At 40.3% G+C, this 18722-nt stretch overlaps 1 protein-coding gene across 1 annotated transcript in view; it reads left to right on the forward strand.

Annotated features, from left to right (window-relative positions):
- Positions 1-2146: 2146 nt before the first annotated feature.
- Positions 2147-18722, forward strand: part of SMPD3 (sphingomyelin phosphodiesterase 3) — a 30457-nt gene continuing 13881 nt past the window's right edge. Inside the window, exons 1-2 of the mRNA XM_058845516.1 lie at positions 2147-3551; positions 14684-14759. Of these exons, the coding sequence (XP_058701499.1) occupies positions 2220-3551; positions 14684-14759 (1408 nt within the window). The 5' untranslated portion in view covers positions 2147-2219. The remainder of the gene's footprint in view (positions 3552-14683; positions 14760-18722) is intronic.

The following is an 18722-nucleotide window of genomic DNA, read 5'->3' on the forward strand; positions in this document are numbered from 1 at the left end:
ATCACAAGGAATTAGGCACTTTAGCTTTAGGCTCCATCTAAACCATTGCATTAGGAGAGATGTTACTGACGTCATGTTTTCCAAGTTCCTGTTGACTCACAGGGTGCCTTCCCTCACCCTTTAAGATCTTGTTGAGATAAAATCTGTCTCTCATGACCCTCTTAATTCTCTTTTTTTGGGTGGCTTTGAGGCACTAGCATGCATAGGATTTTCTAGCATGGAGTAGGAAACTTTTCTCTGTGTGTGCCAGTGAGTCTGTAACAGAGCTTTGGGAAGTCTTGTGATTGCTTTCATCTGTAAGTTTAATAAGGCAAGATAATAATTTCCTTGCAAGAAGAGGCTTTTAAATTAGGACCTTGACATGTCTGTATCTTCTGTCCGCAATATGCAAAAATTTAAAGGACATGCAGCTAATGGATCTCTTCCCTTTTGCCCAGCTATTATATTTTAAAACTTGCTTTGGTATCAGAATTTTTGTACTTCTGTGTCATGAGTTATTGGAATTCTATTAAAATGCATGGAATACAAGTGTGTACTCAAATCCTTATTGCCTCCTCACTTCAGCAGGCTGGTAGTGAAGAATGCAGCTGGCACCTGGTCAAAAACTCTCCTAATTTTGAAAGATACTCTCCCTTTTTAAGGCAGAGGAAGTGTAGGAGTCACCAATGTGGCTCCATCATACAAGTTTCAGTGTTTACAAAGAGTCACGTTCTTGCTAAAAGTTGTTAAAACAAACCTCAGTCCAAACCAGTTTGCTCATGACATGTGCTGTGCAATCTTGTCCCATGAAAAGATTTGTGACTGCATTAATTTTTTCTTCCATTTTTACGAATACACAATAGTATGTTGGATCTACAGTAAGCATGAGTTCCTTTTACACAGTATGTCCCCACAATCTGGATAATTGCTTTTGTGAAGCTGTTTTAGTTGGATGTTTCATGGTTTGCTGGACAGCTTTATCTTGCAGATTTATCTTGTAGATTATTGATACTGCAGTCCATAAAAGAATTGGCAAGAGTTGTATTGATTTTTTTCTTTTTTTTTCTTACTTCAGCACATCACCAAGCAGGCATTGACTGCTCTATCTACAAAACTGTCACTTGGTTTCATGTTCCCCAGGGAGTTGTAACATCCTGTCATCATATACTCAAGGAAACACCTACTGAAGACCTAATTAGGCAATTTTTTATGGATCCATTGTGCTTTTGTATTTTCTTCTGGTGTGTTATTTTATAATAGTAAAAATCAAATTTGCCTTATATTCTGCAACACTACTACACCTTTCACCAGGAAGGTTGTCAGCCTTAAAGCTGGAATATAAGGTTTGCAGTCTGTCCTCACTTCACAGATCCCAAACATGATGTTCTGTTTACCATTAGCACTGCTGTAAACAAGAATCTTTCTGGTCTGCTGAGTGATTATGTAAATAGGGCTTTTAAAAAGCATTTTAAGCACCCAATAGAACAGAATAGTTTCTTTAGAGCTTTTTCTTTCCTAATGGTAATTACATAATTGGATAGGTTTTAGATTATGTTTTTTTTCTATCTGATATGTAGATGCCAGAGTCACTTTTGAGCATTTTTACTGAAGAATCCTAAAAATCATTCAGGAAAACAAATCTGCCAGGCTCCCCTCTATTACCAGCATCCCAAAATGCCTTTGGCAATGAGTAAATGCCAAACATTTGTTATTTGGCACTTGACTTGGCCTTATTTCTTTGAACTCAAACATGTTGCATAAGATTGGTAAAATTATGCTGAACTAATAATTGAAAAAAACCCAAAATCCTCCCTTGATTTAACCTTTCCAGTTTCTATCTAAATACACTATATGCAATAAGCCTTTAATTGTTATGAGAAAAACTCAATCTGCTTTAAACTTCCAATAAGTGTTACTTAAACTTCCAATATGTTTTGTCTTTTGTTTCTGCAGATTTCTGTTTTGCCTCTGGAGAGTTTCATTATGGCAGCCCCCAATGAACAATGACATCCTTTGACAGATACAGATGCCAAAAAGCCAGACGAAAACAGTGGCCTTGTTTCATTTTTACTCCAACACAGTGAAATGGTGCTCTTAAAGTTTTGTTATTGACTCTCACTGAAAAAAATCAAACTCCTGACCGGACCTTTTTTCCCCAGCCCTCTCCCAGTGTTCTTATGGATGCTTGACACAGTGACATCATGTAGTAGGCCCTGAAGTGTTGTCATAATTGAGTTGCAATGGTTTTATACACTTCTCCATTTCCCAACAGCTTTCTGTCAGTTCTGCATTCTTTTTCCTGGGGCCTGATTTTCCCATGTTACTGGCTAGCAGACAGGCTCGTGGGCTCTTTTGTTCCAACCACCTATGAAAAACGTCAAAGAGCAGATGACCCATGCTATTTTCACGCCCTCTGCATCATTATTACCACTCCCATCTACCTGGCACTCTTGGTGGCCTCTCTTCCTTTCGCTCTGATTGGCTTCTTGCTCTGGTCCCCGCTGCAGTCAGTCAGAAGGCCCTATGTCTACTCCAGACTGAAAGACAAGAACCATGCCAATGGAGCCACACTGCTCACTGAATGGAAGGCTGCAGGGAGCGGGAAAAGCTTCTGCTTTGGCAGTGCTAATGTTTGCCTGCTGCCAGATTCTCTGGCAAGATTTAATAACGTTTTCAACACACAGGCCAGGGCTAAAGAGATCGGCCGGAGGATCCGAAATGGGGCGAGCAGGCCACAGATTAAAATATACATAGATTCTCCTACCAACACATCCATCAGCGCAGCGAGTTTCAGCAGCCTGGTCTCCCCCCAGGCTGGAGATAACCGTACTGTTAATGCTGGCATCAAAAGGACAACATCAATGGAGTACAAGGGAGACAATTGTGGCTCGAACAACGGCGAGGAGAACAGAGAAGATAAAGGTGGAAGTGGAGAGCCACATGAGGGAGAAGAAAACACTTGCATTGTCCGTATCAATGGAGAGGAGAATGGCCACATGTCCGACACAGAAACAGACGCCGTCAACGGCCAGGCTCGCGCCAGTGGCCCAGCAGAGCCCTCTCTGGAAGGTGATGCAGAGATCTCAAAAACACCAAACCACAAACAGAAGGAAGGAGATTCTGGGAGTTTAGATAGCTGCTCTGCCTCACGAGAGTCCCTAGTCAAAGTCCGTGTTGGAGATGGTACAGTGGACCAAAGCGCTGTCAACAACAAGCTCCTCTACAAAGCTTCAATCATGAAGAAGACTTCAGTGCGGAAAAAGAAACACACAGATGAGACCTTTGATCATGAGATCTCTGCTTTCTTCCCTGCCAACCTGGACTTTCTGTGCTTGCAGGAAGTGTTTGACAAAAGAGCTGCGGAGAAATTGAAAGAGCAGCTCCACCACTATTTTGAATACATTGTCTATGATGTTGGGGTCTACAGTTGCCATGGCTGCTGTAGCTTTAAGTTTGTGAACAGTGGTCTACTTTTTGCCAGCCGCTATCCTGTTATGGATGCTGCCTATCACTGTTACCCCAATGGAAGAGGAATGGACTCCTTGGCTTCCAAGGGAGCTTTGTTTCTCAAGGTAAGAGCCTTTTTGAAGCTGTAAGACTCTGTATATGTGGCAAGTTATAAAGTTACATTATTTTCTCATTTCTTTAGCCCTCAACAGAGGCAATATTCAGATTTATATTTCCTGATATAACCTAATGGGTTATAGATATAATCTTCATGGGATTTGTAGCCTGAATATTGTGTTAAAATGATGGATGTGTCTGAAATAATAAGGAGGTATAACTCAGGTATATAATTTCAAGACTCAAAGTTTGAAGTGGTTTTCATGATATTTAATTTCTTTCTTTACCAAAATCTCTGTAATAAAATGCATTAATTCTAAGCCTCACACCATGAGTACATTACAATGGGCATTACCATTGGAAACCAGCTTGTGCTCGTTGTGTGTTTGTCTGGCAATCAAAAGACAATCAAAAGTCTAAATGTCAGTATGATAAAACTGAAAGAATTGCAGTGAAATGTATGGCTACTCCGCTCTCTTCCTTGCAAAAGAATTAGCAAGGAGAGATATGAAGAAGAATAAACAAGACAAACGTGCCTGGGACACTGGGGAGTACAGAGCTTTTTTATGTTATTAACACTGTTTACTTAAATTAACTAATGGCAGAGAGAACAGGAGGCCTGGGGTTTTATGTCTGTAAATCATGAAAAGCAGAAATGAAAGTCTGCATGCAATGATTTGCTTTTCCAAGACCTGGTGGCTGTTCATGCTTAATTCTTGGGAGTATCTGGCTGAGCTCTTTCTAAACTGGAAAGTGGGCTTTTCTAATTTGTGATTAATTAAGGACCAAAACTTTTTGCCAGAGATCAAAGTCTGTAGACCCAAACCTGGAAAGATCTTAATGTGTCCAGAATACTGAATTTCAGATTTTGTGATTTAGTCACAGTTTGGAATGGGTTTCACTAACTAAATCCTGAACTTCTTTTCTAATATTGGCAAAGTATATCCAATGTTCAATTTATAGGTACTTTCTAATCACAAGTCCTCCACAAAAGTCATTTAAGAATATGGATTGTGAATAAGGATCAGTGGGGCGCTTTCTACTCCGTTTGTAGTTTTTAACCAAAGCAAAAACCTTGGGTAATGTGACTTGTGGTAAAAAAACCCCAAATATTACAATTTTTTTGGTTCTGATAATAGTTCAGTATTTCATGTACATTGACATAAACGAAAGCCAATCTCTATCTGAATGCAGGTTTCCAAAAACTGTGTTTAAGCTCTCTATGTTGCACTCTTACATGTTTATAAACAGCAACAATTTATTTTTTCATCACAAATTGCTGCAAGCAAAAAATGAACATAGATCTTGTGCAGTATAAATATTTCTGGGGTCACAAAGACTACCCTTGAAAATATGCATATATTGGGGATTAAGAGATTAAAACCAATCTGTTTTTAACTGCCCATTGCTGAGTCATTGATTTGCCACCCTACTAGGCAGGCTGCAATGTCTCCATTTCTCTTGCAGAAAATTAAGCCTCTTTTCAAGATTCCACTGGGATGATGAACTTAATTATGGATCCAAGTTGTTAAATAATGTTACAGTTGAGCAGGGAATAGAGGCCAATTATTATGAAATTCCAAAGATTACTCCATTCTTTTGAATATAACAAAATTCTACCCACCATAAGACTTTTTTTCTTGCTGTCTATGTCATTCTGATATACTTTTCTTCATACCTAAAATATTTTTCATTCTAAGTCTATTTTAACATGAATTTACTTTCTCTCTTAACTGTACATTAAATGGCCAATTATACATAGGTAATTTATTTGATGGCAGCAACAACATAGAGTAGGAATAATTATTTAATTTTGTCTTTGAAGTAAAGTAGGTTTAGAGGTTTTTTCTTGATGTGGTGCTTAGTCAGCAACTGGGTGGGTGTGGACTCCAGAGACAAAAACTCCATGCAGTAAGTAAAAGCCTGGCTTGTTTTTGAATATTTAAAGAAAGTTGAAATAATTTGAAAATGACAAAACTGCTTTGGGGGACTCTGACACAAAACAGATCCCTACTGCCCTGGTACAAGTGTATTGCACATGTTTTTATTTTAGAATGGACACTGTTTCCAGTGAGTAAGAAATTATTTTCCATTGCCCTTGTCTTTCCTACTCTGTCTTCACTATCTAGATGGTAAAGTTCAGGTAGAGATTTGGAAGGATTTGAGAGATTTGCTTAGTCATACAAAATTATTTTACCTGAGAGACTTAGAGAGCTCAAGGATTATTATTAGTAGCTGTAATAACAATCAGCTCTTACCTACTGCTTTTCATTCCTACATCTCAGAGTGCATAATGAAGAAAGGTCAATGTCTGCTTAATAGAAGGAGAAACTAAAGTACAGGAAGGTAAAGTGATTTGACTGTGGCTTAACACCTTGGGTGTCACAACCAAGGAACCAAGTTGGAAGTAAATTGCAAAGGCTATTAGCACAGTTTCATGCTACCTAACAGCTTTCTGGAGGCCCATGCAAAGGAAGTCTGCCTCTGTTCTCCTCCTAAGGATGGAGCCACAAAAGGTGCTACTGCTGGCATTTTCCTGACAGAGATCAGACTGGTTTTTCCATCTGATGCTTCCCAGGTCAGGATGAAGACATGAGGATGATGTAGTTGTGAGGAGCCATTGTGTCAAGTCCATTTCTGCAAAGCTGGAGGGCTGATTTACATTTGGCACTTGGAACTCTTCAAACTCTGCCAGTGTTTTTGTCTCCAATCTGAGGGTCTCATTGGCATGTAAAAAAACACACGGTCACAGCAAAAAATAGTCTATATGAAGGGGGGAAATGTCACACCCAAGTGACAGTTTCATGTCTGAAGTGTTAAACCATTGTTCCTATTGCCACTAAAGACTCGGAGGACAAGTTGGCAAATACATAGATCAGTCAATCCATTTTCATACTTTGACAGTCTGGGCCCTTGGGAGACTCTGCCGTGACTCTCTGTTCTAGCATGGCTTTTCACATTAATTTAAAATGCCGAAGAGAAGAGCCCTGGAGTCACTTTGTCGGTTTTCTGCCTCCCCTTGTGTCTGCTGCAGGCAGAGGTGGGAAGTGGGCCTGGCACAGCTGCTGTGCTGGTGACTGGCACTGCAAAGCTGCCTTGGACAGGTCTGTGTGGAACACGGTGCAGATTGCAGCACTCTCAGCTCCTCTGCAGCTGCAGGTTTGACACACACATAATGGTAATACACTGTCATTTGGATGGATTTAAAGGCAGTTATGAAATACACATCCTTTTCAGAAACCAGGTGTTGATTTTACAAATCAACATTGTCAAATCAAGTTTAAAAGGTCTCAATGAGTGCTGAGCAGAAATTGTGTAATGCATCATTTGTCTGTAATTTACTAGAGGGTTTCAAAATGTCAATGTCCCTTTTTAGACAGAAGCTCTAGTGTGGAGCCTTAGTTATGCTGTGCCAGGGATGCTGTGTAAGTTTTGGACAGTAGTGTGACAAAAATGGAACGCATCCCTAACTTGCTGTGGTGAGTTTGTCCATACTTTCCATCTATAGCAATATAATAAAAACTCACTTTTGCTGACAAATTTCACCTCTCTTATCCTTAATTTGTAATAGTTGTAACAGTAATGTAAATCTAAACTATCCAAGAGATGTAGATGCAGAGTCAGAGAGGTAGGTGAGTGAAAAAGGCATCATTCCCAAAATGGCTGTTGACTGAGAGGTTTTGGCAGCTTCTTCCTCCCAATGGCACTGGGAGATACAAGAGCATGGTGCTCTTCCTACTGTTCCTAGTAGGAAACTATTCTGGGCTTTGGCATCTGCCAAGAGAGTCAATTTTAGCAAAAATAAGAATTCTAAGTTAAAACACAGTATGTGAACATAATGCAAAACTACAGTGTGATGTGGGAAGTTTGAACAGTTAATAGCGTTCTTCAAAATCAAAAGGAAAAAGAATGTCTTGTGTATTTTGCTAAATTTCTGGAAGAACTTGCATTTAATTAATATTAATTCCTAAGGTTATTAACAGATTTACTTTTCAAATTCTCTGAAAAATGAAGGCTGTTCTCAGGGAGCACAGTAATTGTGCAGAGAACGTGTTATTATTCATTGCTTAAAGGGAACCTAGCAACCTTTGCTTTGTGTGCAAAGCTCAACTTGTTTTCCAAAGAGCTGATATGGTGGTAACAGATGGTAGAAGGAGCAGCAGCTCTGATTGCAAAACTGTTTTGAAGCACAGTTTTTGCTGTTTTCTCCTCTCGAGGAGCCTGCTTTGTGTGAGAAAATGAGGGTTCCCTGAATTAACCTCTGTGATTCTCCTTTTTGATATTTCTGATGCAGATGCATTTTGCTTGGGTAATTTAAGCTGCCTTTGTTGTCCCAGGCCAGGCTGTGTGTGCTGTTCCTGGGAGTGCAGGGGCAGCTGCTGCAGTTCCTCACTGGGTTGAGGGGAAGATTTTGGATCCAGGAGTGCACAGAAAAGGGGAATGGCTGCTTTCTGACCCCAGTGAAAGAACACCTGGAGTTCTCAGTGCTTAGATTTTCTTGTCCTTGATCAGTGGTCCAGTACCTACAGTCATCTCAAGATGTATAAAAGAAATGTCTAGTGCTGCTCACAAATTTGTTTAGATGATTCTAAAGCTGTGCCATTTAAGGCAGGATGGTAACCTAAACATTTTCCACATGCTGAGTTTCTGCTGTAAAATGTTAATGCAGTAATTGGATGGAGTCCAATACATTGAGAGTTTTTAAAAAAAGAACAAAAATACTCTACCATGGCACTGTACCATGTTCCTTTCCTTTGGTATAATTAATGTTATTAATCACAGTCCTTTCCCCCCCTCATTAATGGGAATAAATAAAAACTGTTGTGCAGAATGAAATACAGATTTGAGAAAATGTGAGTTGTGGGCTTTATCCTCTTCAGAAGAGAAAGAGCCCTTCATTTTTGGCACCAATTTACAGCCACTTTCCCTCACATGTAAGCTTAATGAAGCTTTGCCAAATAACAAATTCTCTGAGTTCATGGAACAGTAATTGTTGCATGTGGCAGGTGGGAAAAAATAGGATTCTGAAATAATCAAGTGCAAATGTAGCTAGAAAGAATTGCAGAGCACCTCACAGTTTTGATCTGACTTCTTAACATTTTAAACTTCTTCAATATACTTAAATAACATATTTATAAATTAGAGATTTAACTATTGTGTCTTCTTTAGAAGCTGCTACATATTTCTGAATGCAAAAGGCAGAGCTGTTACAGGACTGAAAATAAGATGGACGTTTTTGCACCATGCCTAAGCTAACCAAAAATACATCTTTCTTGGGAGTTATGACTAATCCAAGTCATCTCTGTGGAACAGGAATGTTTGAAGTGGGAATGGGAGTAGCTGCAAGTTCTCCTTGACATCTTCTCTTAACAGTAGCAGGAATGAGGACTGGGACACAGTTTGGCTGTTCCAGTTAGGTTCTTAATGCTGACTCTCCTGCTTGTATTGGAAATTTGCTGAAATGGGAAAAAAGTCCAGGAGCAGTTGATACAATTTGGAAGATGACAGAAATATTGTAAGGGAAAGAAAACAAATTGTATTTTCCACTTTTTCTTTTCCCTTGCCCACTGTTAACTCATTATAATTGCACTGGATTACATAAAGACATCCCTGCTGCAGTGGAAATGGGGAGGCAGAGAGCCTGCTACCAGCACGTCTCAGAGCACCAACCCTGCAGTGTGTGTGGAAATACCCCTCCTTGTGCATCTTTATCCACAGTCACTCAGTTGAATCTCAGGCTCTTTTTAAGGGAGCTTCCCTTGAACTTAAACAATATTGGCTACATATGGTAAGATGAATATTTCTGTGGGAGTAAGTCACATCGACTGTAAATTCTGTTTCTGTGCCCTGCACTTACTCTCTGTCTGAGGTGTTTTATTTCCAGCACAAAGAGTTACTCAAGGCCCCTGTGCAGATGATGTTCTGTACAAATGCCATGTTCATACTTTTTTTTAGGGAGAGAGGGTTTTTTTCCCCCCCAGAGCATGCAGAAGTGCTTTCAGCCTGGTTAGTTTTTCTTCATAATATGAACATCATTAGTGTGGTTCCTGTCATGACTGTGAATTCATTTCCTGTAAAGCTCTGTACTTTATCCTTAAGAGGCGACTTATCCTCTTCAGAGGAGCAATGCAGGGAGCAGTACTGTGGTTCACATTTATTTCAGTGACAAAATTGACACCTCCATGGTCACCTAAGTGAATGAAATGGATGTTTTTGCTCATTTACTGCCCAAGATGTGATTAAACTATTTTGGCTGAAGCTGGAGCTATACTGTGGAGATCCCAATTTACCTTAAGGAGTCTCAGTGTTACAGGCAGATTATTTACCTTTCCCAGCTCTGGCTTCATTGGCCACATGGAGATTCTGGGGTGACAGACTTTGTGAAGGACTTTTTCCATGAGTATGCCAAAATTTTACCTCTCATCTGGTTTGCATGCCAGGATTTGCTTCCCCTGAAGGAAGAGGCAAGGGCATATGCTTGGACTTGTAAGTAAATAACTCCTTTGTTTTGGAAGGTACACATTTAAGAAACTATTTTATTTTGCATATTTTTTGAATGGTTCCCTCCTAGCAATGTGAAACTTCTAAAAAATGTCACTAAAGATTAAGTTCTCATAACAAACATTTTGGTTTTGTGTACATATTATTGGTCAGTATTTGAGACTCTAGATTTAATCAAGTGAGATTTCTCATGCGCAATTCAAAGTTTTAATCATTAAAGAGCATTTCCTTCAAAGCACTTGAATGTTTTACTAACACAGCAATGACTTATCTGAAGCTGTTTTTCAAGGTGGTAAAGAAATGCCCCAGTACTGAAGTAGTGTTCTCTTGGGTTTTGTTTAAGTATCTGTTGATGCTTTTCTTAACATCCAGATGTGATAGAATTGTTTTGCACTGCTGGAGCAGATGTCTGTAAATATAAACTCTTAAGAGACAAGGTATTTGTCAAGTTTGCAGCTTTGTATATTTACTATGGTAGCATATGGGAAAGATGAGATGTGCAAGATTTTCCAGTTAGCCCAGGAAATTCCCATGATAGCAAGCAGTGTGATTAAATTTAAAGTTATTTTCCCTTGCTGTGGCTCTAAAATTTCAGTTCTTGTACTCATTAGGTTTTTTTTCCTGTCAACAAGAATCTTTCTGCCATAACCTTGTTGGCTTGATTTCTTTCATGAGCCATTTATTACCTGATAACAATCTCAGTGGAGGACAGACCACTCCTCAGTCATGCAGAACAAGCTTTTGCAAAACAATTCTAGGAATATCCCCAGTCTTGCATAGCACAGCACAGTCCCAGCGTGGTCTCTCCAGCAGATTGTACCAATGTGCTGTGGCGTTGAGATGAAATCTTTTAATAAAAAGAACTTGATGGCAAAGTACTTTTGTGTGCTTGACGCAGCCAGCATTTGAAAAACAAAAATTCAGAGTGGTCAGTTTTGCACTTATTTATTTCATTTACAGGTAGGGGAAAAATATAAATATGCAGCAGCAGAAACTGGCATTTTGGATTCCTTAATAGGATTTCCCCCTTAAGGTACAAATTCTCTTTCCCGTCTGTAATGAGATTTTTATGCCCTCCTCCTGAGAGCAAACAAATTGTAATGGTCAGTGTTGTAGCAGGGATCTGAATCCACTCTTAGCTTCTCAATGTTTGACTAATTTGATTATTGCAAATCTAGTGAGAATTGGAATATATCTTGCATATTTCAGCATAATTGTGAAAAATGCTAATTTTTAAATGTGAAAATCATATAACTGGACACTTCATTAAACCAAAAATAGGTTCTGTCAGATTTAATTTTACGTCTAGGTAACACTAGAGTTTAACAGGTCATCACATACATTTTTCCTCCTATAATTTAAAAATAAATATTTTAATACATTAGGACCTTATATTTGGATATTATCCTCCTCTACATTTCCATACACAAAGAGGAATGGATCATGGCACAACCATACAAGCCTGTATGATGATTTTTGAGAAAGCAGTGCCCAAAGTAGGTCCCTGCAGAAGGATGATTCAATAAATGTGTTATTGACACACAGCTACCAATGTAGAGCAACTGAGGTGAGCTTAAGTCAGGCTTATGGTGGCAGAGCCACTCTGGCTTACTTGTTTACATATCTTTTCTTTGTAAATGTGACTTTGGATGTTTCTTCTGTATTAAGCAGCTAAAATTATATTTGTGAAGTGCTGTCTTGGTGTGGTGGAAGTAGAGCCTTCCTGCCAAGGTCCACGTTGGAGGCTGAGCTGAAGGCTTGGCCTTGTCCTCGTGCCACGTCGCTGCCCCAGCCCAGTCACCACCACATAATATACCCTGGAAAATGCAACAGTCTGAAATAGCTGCAGTACTTGGCCACACAAAAGAATGTTTTTCTGTAGAATTATAGGGCTTGTAGTATTTCAGAGGTCAAGTAGGTTTCCTGTCTGCAAGATCCACAGTCCTTGTCCGTCTGTGAAATACCAAATTAGACTGAACAAACAGGTTTTTTTACTATTTTACTTCAGATTGTGTTTAATACAGTAGTGCCTCTACTGTAGCTGGGAACTGACTAGGAGGATGAAAAGGTATTTATTTACTGTCCTAGTAGTTGTCACAAATATTTGCCTCCATTATGATTATACACCAAATATACACTCAGTTTAGTGGTTGCCATCAGTACTGCCTCTCAAAAGAAACTACAAACCCCTAAAAGTCAAAAAAGTTGGGGAAAATGTGGACTCTGGGAAATGAGCTGCTTTGGAGGCACTTCCATGCTGGCAGTTTCCAAGGAAATTCTAATTATGTTAATGTCTTCAGCTCTTGCTTTTTAGCTTTATTTTTTTGATTAACAGAGTATTTATGAAAGCCCCTCTGCTTTCCCCGTGGGCTGTGTGCTCCAGCAGAGCCTGGGCACTGTCCCTGTGGGCATTTGCTGAGCTCAGCCCCCTCCTTACAGCACAGCCAGACTTCATCCTGGGCCATTCCTTACAATTCTTTGAGAGGAAAAGATCCCAAGTCCATTTCAGCAGAGATCTGTGCACACAGGCACACTGAAGAGCACACATTTATTCATGATTAATGGAAATTAGTATGATCCTGTGCACAAGTTGGTTGAGGAGTACAAGGCCTTGTCAGGCACTTCATTAATGCTGCACAAGAAATTCTAAAGCCAGTTTGAGCTGACTCTTTTTCTCAATTGGGCTATAATTTATGTTTGGATGTTCAGCTTTCACGCCTAAATCTTTTATGCTTTTTGAATAGAAACACTGGAATGATTTCATCTGCTTTATCCAATGAGGAGATTATAAGGAGCACATTCCTGCTAAGGCAGAACACTTTATACGCAATATTTTCCTTCCAGAGTGGTTATGGTGGATGCTGTTGAAAGGTGTGTTACATCCACACTTGTCCCCTGCTGCAGGAAACACTGCACATTTGCAAACAAGTGGAGACTTTTTTATAGTTTAGGAGTTTTTTATAGCATTGAAGAGAAACCCTGGTTTTGAATTACTAAGTTTGGAAAATATGGTTCATTCACGTGCCTGTCCTAGACAGCAGAGGAAATAAAGTGTTTTCCACTGTTCTACTGGAATGGCATATGCTGCACAAAATAGTTGGAGAGAAAGCTCCTTATGATTCATCAGTGACACTGAGATGTTCAGGCAGCTGGAGGGAGAGGTCTGTGCAGTGCAGCTCCTGCAGCAGCCCCTGGCAGCCGTGCAGCAGAGCTGCCCATCCTCAGAGACTGCTGCAGTCCTGGGAGCTCAGGAGAATCTCCTGCTGTGGGGGTGGATGCACCAGGGAGTGCCTGCGCCTGCCTTGTGTCCCTCTGCCTCCCTGCAGCAGGCTAGCTGAATGGGAACAGCAATAAGAACACCATCAATATCCATTTGTAAAACTGTCTAAAAAAGGACTGAACAGACTGAGGACAGAATAATGCCAGTTGTTTATTACCAACTCCCCTGGCTGGCACAAATCCTCAAAGTTAACAAGGCATTGTTAAGTACAAACGACTTCTAAATTCACTTACTGCAAAGCTGCCTTCTCAGTTATAAAATGAATCAGATGGTTCTTGAATAGCTGAAAAACAAGAAAAGCAACCAAGCTGACAGAATTGTGTCCATATGAAATTGAGCTCAGCTTGTTATTTAGAGGTGTCAGATAAAATTTGAGTCTAGCCTTGTGAAGTAGAGTCATCTGTGGTGGTGTTTTCTGAGCCTTGGGTATAACTTTCCTCTGTGGGTATTTTCTTTAATTTAATCAGTGTTGCCATACAAACTATCAACAAGAAAACCGAAAACTCAAACTAGTTTCTTGCCACAATCCAAAACTTATCCACTTATCACTGGGAATTTTGAATTGCAGCTAAGTCCTGAACTGCCAACATTTTCAATAGAGTTGAAAACCTAAACCACACTGTGATTGTAATTTGCTTGTGTGTCTACCTGCAAGTACATTTGTAAGGGATTGTAGCTTAAGATATAGATGAGGAATTATACTACATTCCAGCTTCCCTGGAAGCTCTTCCTCTTCCGTGTGTAAGAACAGGATTCCACATAGTGGTTTTTATCTGCTTGACGGGCATGGGGGCTGCTGCTGTGAGCTGAAAGATGCAAACACTGCTGAGGTACACCAAGGCCCTCAACACCTCTGCAGAAGAATGTAAAAAATCCATCAAAATCCAAAACTTACTGTGGAATGGAGAAAACATGATCAAACCCAATATTTATTTCACATTTCATCCTTTCCCCAAGATGCCCTTGGCATTTTTCCTTTTACATTCTAGTCATACACAGGTAGCAAGAATTAGGCTGCTGGTAATGCCACTTTCATAAGGCACTTGAGTGGTGGGGCTGGATCACACAGGATTGAGAGCTGGGACAGGGAACCAGTGGGACTGTGAAGAACAGCAGAAAGTAACATTTTTTATGTGTTGCAGATCAAAATCCAAACACTGAACATGGTATTGTGCAAAGGGTCAGTGTGTGCTGGCCACAAGTAAGACCAGTAAGCCTCGGTGTGTGTGTCTGGTGGTTTTTTCTGGTTTCAAAATGGAGTTGGCTGGAAAGAATGGTAAAAAAGGCTGCACAGATGGGCTTGGCAGTAGAGTTGTATGAGCTCTTCCATTAATCACCTTTTTATTTTTTCCCTTCCAGGTGCAAGTGGGAAGTACACCTCAGGACCAAAGAATTGTGGGATACATTTCCTGCACTCACTTGCAAGCTATTGCAGGTACTGTCCCAAGATTCATACCTTTGTTTGTCACTATTTCCAGGTCTGGGGTGGTATTTCTGTGCACAAGAGCCACAGTGTTGCCCCTCCTGTTTCTGACAGTCAAGTGCAGTGTCAAGAAGGGTACAGGAGTGTCCCCAACCCTTCACCTCTTCAGTCTCAGAGTAATTATTATACAGCACTAACAAAAAACTATCCCTTGGGAACTTCTCTTTGCTCCCTCTTAACCAAATGTTGGTATTTTAGAAGTACATTACTACCATTGGTACTCAACAGCATTTAACAGCCCATTCTGTGAGTATCAGCATGTAAACAAAAATTTCTTTGTACATGACTGAGGCATAATCAGAAGATACATGTTGGGACAGTAATTCTAGCTGCTGATTTCTGGTGGAAAAAGCCAAAATTCTCTGGCTTTTGACCTGCAAATTTCATCCATAAATGACTAGCAAGTTACTATACTCACTGGATAATTCGCTTGGTCATATGTTTAAAAGCAGTTCTGTACTTAGAGTGGGTGTAGTTATAAAAGCCAAATCTACAGACCTTTACTCTGAGTATGATCAGCATTTTATTTAGCCAGAGGGTTGGATACCCTTCATTTATTCAATATGACTGAGATTCTTGTGCTCCTGGCTGCTGGAAGCAGGACAGCCCTGTCAGACTGGCTGCTGACAGCCCATGTGCTGGGACCAAGGCAGGGCAGGGCTGCACGTGGATGGAACCCGTGTGGGGTGTCCTGCTGCTCCATCCCTGCCTCAGCCACACACGGACCTGGGAACTAAACTGCCAGTCCCTCAAGTCCATTAGAGACACTGAATGGTTTTAAAAAAGATTAATGAATTTTTCAGCTACTTTTTAACAATGTAACATCCTTCTCTGTTTTTCTATTTTTAACTTACAGTAATGTACTGCGAGACTGCTCTTGTGGAACTGAGATTTATTGCTGTTCCAGTTTAGTTTAGTTTTTTGGGCTTTGTTTTTAGTTTTTAGTCCTGTTCCTTTTTACTACCTAGTCATGTATTCTCAGTTAGTCCTTGATAGCCACATTGTGAAATCCCTAAAATATTAAAGAGCGGGGATGGAAGAAGAAAGGAAAAGTAATGTTCTATTTTCAAAATCAACCTAAAGTTTATTCAAGGGTAAAACACAACCTTTTGTTTTCCTGCTTCATATTTTTAGACTTATATGGTTCAAACTACATTCAAATAGAGCAGACAATGATTTAAGAGTCTGTCCCTAGGTATATCATATTTGTTTATGTAATGAAATGGAAAACTAAAGTTCGTAAGTTCGCCAGAGCTGTGCTTTCTGATTTGCATCATTTGATTCATAACATTCATGCATTAAACAAATTATCCAAAAACCCAGTATAATGATGTAAAGATGTGTAACTATAAAAACAAGCAGTGTTTAAAAGGTCAGCCATTTAAATCATCTAATCACACAAGGCTGAGTGCAACCTGGTTTCCCTTCTAGGATACATAAACTTACACTTGGCAGTTCCAATACTTACATAGGTATAAAGTGAAATGATCCAACTGCTTATGATCAGGGACCAGCTTCTAATGCTTTTCTCAAGGTATGTGCTGGCTCAACTCTGTGCTGAGCAATTACTATTTGTTCAGACCTGACCCTCAAACTTTTTCAAGAAACTTTGGAATTAGATGTAGCTTTTCCTCTCAGCTGGTTCCTCTGCCTGGTTCTGGTTGCTGCTATGAAGAAGCTCTTTATTTCCACTGTGGAAACAGTTGCATTTCAGTGACAAATTAAGGGATCCTTTAATGAGATTTGATGTAATTATTTTCCATGGGGCTGTTAATTTTACATGGTTCTTTTATGTCTGTTGATTAGTCAGTGATTAATGTTCTGGACAGGTTTTGCTGCCTTGAATCCACCCGCATCCCGAGTCGCACTGCGCCACGGCTCTCAGACACCCCACCAAGCCATCAGTACAGAGTAAGCCTCAAGCTACTCCAGCCCCAGTTCAAGTGATGCTGGATGCTATCTCACAACCTGTTCCCATCCCTGTTCTGCATTTAGTGTGAATGTAGCCATTGGCAGCTCAGCTGCTGGGAACCCACACTTCTCTAGCCCAAATTTCAGGCTCCCAAGCCTACACAGAGCTGAAGCAGAACTCAGCACTGAGAAAGCTCTCAGTGTTTGAAATTGTGGTGGTGCAATCAGGAGTAGCTCCAGTGCTGAGCATCCTTAGGCAGTGGTTCCAGATGTTCCTGAAGCAGCAGGGCCTGCACAGCCACAGCAGGGCAGCCTGTCCTTCCCCCTCCTCCCAGCTGTGCTACCCCAGCTGTCCTAGGCTGTGCTGTGCTTGGCTGGGGACCTGACCTAGCTGGAAAGGAACCCAGCAGAATAAAAGGGGACTTCTTTCCTTTGGGTTTTTGTTCTTACTATGGTTTATTTGGTTTCCTCTAATACCCTGGATTGTTACAAGTGCAGGGGTCTGCAGACAGCTGGGTGTGACACAGCCTGTCTCACAGCTGAACTGAAGCCTCTGGTTTGTGACTTGGAAACAATTTTGACTTGTAATTAGGCTTAACATCCTACACTTTGCAAGATTTTTTTGCTCTTCTACCCCAGGTTCTCTGCCAATATATCCCATACTGCACTGCCTCCACTAGATATTTTAATTTTCTGTGACTAGGACTGTGTCTGCTTTGTCCTACAACCATAGTGCTCCTTCCAATGTTTTTCAGAATAGAACAGTCAGTACATAATACTTGCCTGAGTTCTAACTGAAGCCAGGGGTTCACTCAAGTGTTTTCAAGGTGAATGGAAAGGGCAAGTATGATTATTCTACAATGAACAAAGGTGAGGTATTTATTTATGCTGGCTGAAGTTTCCCATATTACCCTTTCATCCTTCTACAAAATTTGACGCTGAAAAGAGCTTTCAGAGAATTTGGAAATGCTGACGGCAGGAACCAGTCACGACACAATTATGTGCATTTTTCCAGGCCTGTTACTGAAGAAAAGAGTGGAGAGCAATTAGCACAAATATGTGTTCTTTGACTAATCCCTGGTGGCACTCAGATCACTGATTCTATCTGAGTGTTTAAGATGCTGAACCTTTGTTGGGAGTTACTACCTAGTTCTCTTAATATTTACTGAACTGTCTGTTCCCCTGAGTGTGCTGAATGCAACTTTGGCTTCTCTTCCACTTAGGTGTCTGCTGAGTTGACTTATCTTCATCTCCAAAGCAAATGATCATTGGGAGCTGCTGAGACCAGGGTCTGAGCAGTACCTTTTGCATGTGGATACATGCAGTACCTGCTGAGAGCTGCAGTGAGCTGGATAATACTAATCTCAGAAAACAATTACATTGAAGTAATTCATTAGAGAGATCCCATCTTGTGTCCTGGAAATGTAGCTGAATATATGCCCCTGCTCCCAGTAGTGCCCTGAAGAGCAATTACTTCTATGACCTCTAGTGGGGATAGTCAGGGATGCTGGGCTGTCACAAGTCCACACTTTAGTAAAGACAGATGAAAGTCATGTTCCCAGAGCTCCAAGGCTGCTGTTTACCTGTCGAGCCCTGAGGTTAAAAGCTGCACAGGGCTGTTACAAAGGCTCAGCATCCTCAGAGAGAGATGAATGTCACTATGCAGTTAATGCTTTTCTAGTAACAACTATGCATCTTATCAGACACAACATCATTTTTCCTGTGCATCTCTTGTTTTCCTCAAGATTTTCCTGTTGGAGAATTTTACCTTTTTGTGTTTCAATTAAGTGTGTTTGCTGTATTTTTCACACTGTTCTGGGACAGGTTGCTGCCTGAGTTTTATGCCCATGTGGTAATTGCCCTGTTATTTTATTTCTCATTTGGTGAAGCCATTCCAGATGGATAATTCAGAGAAAATTAGTAAGAAATCCTTGGCCATTCAGGAATGTAAAAGCACATCTTAGAAAATGAAGTAATTTATATAATTGGGACTTTGTGGGGTAT

This window comes from Poecile atricapillus, chromosome 10 (assembly GCF_030490865.1).
Source record: "Poecile atricapillus isolate bPoeAtr1 chromosome 10, bPoeAtr1.hap1, whole genome shotgun sequence".
In the NCBI taxonomy this organism is placed as follows: domain Eukaryota; kingdom Metazoa; phylum Chordata; class Aves; order Passeriformes; family Paridae; genus Poecile; species Poecile atricapillus.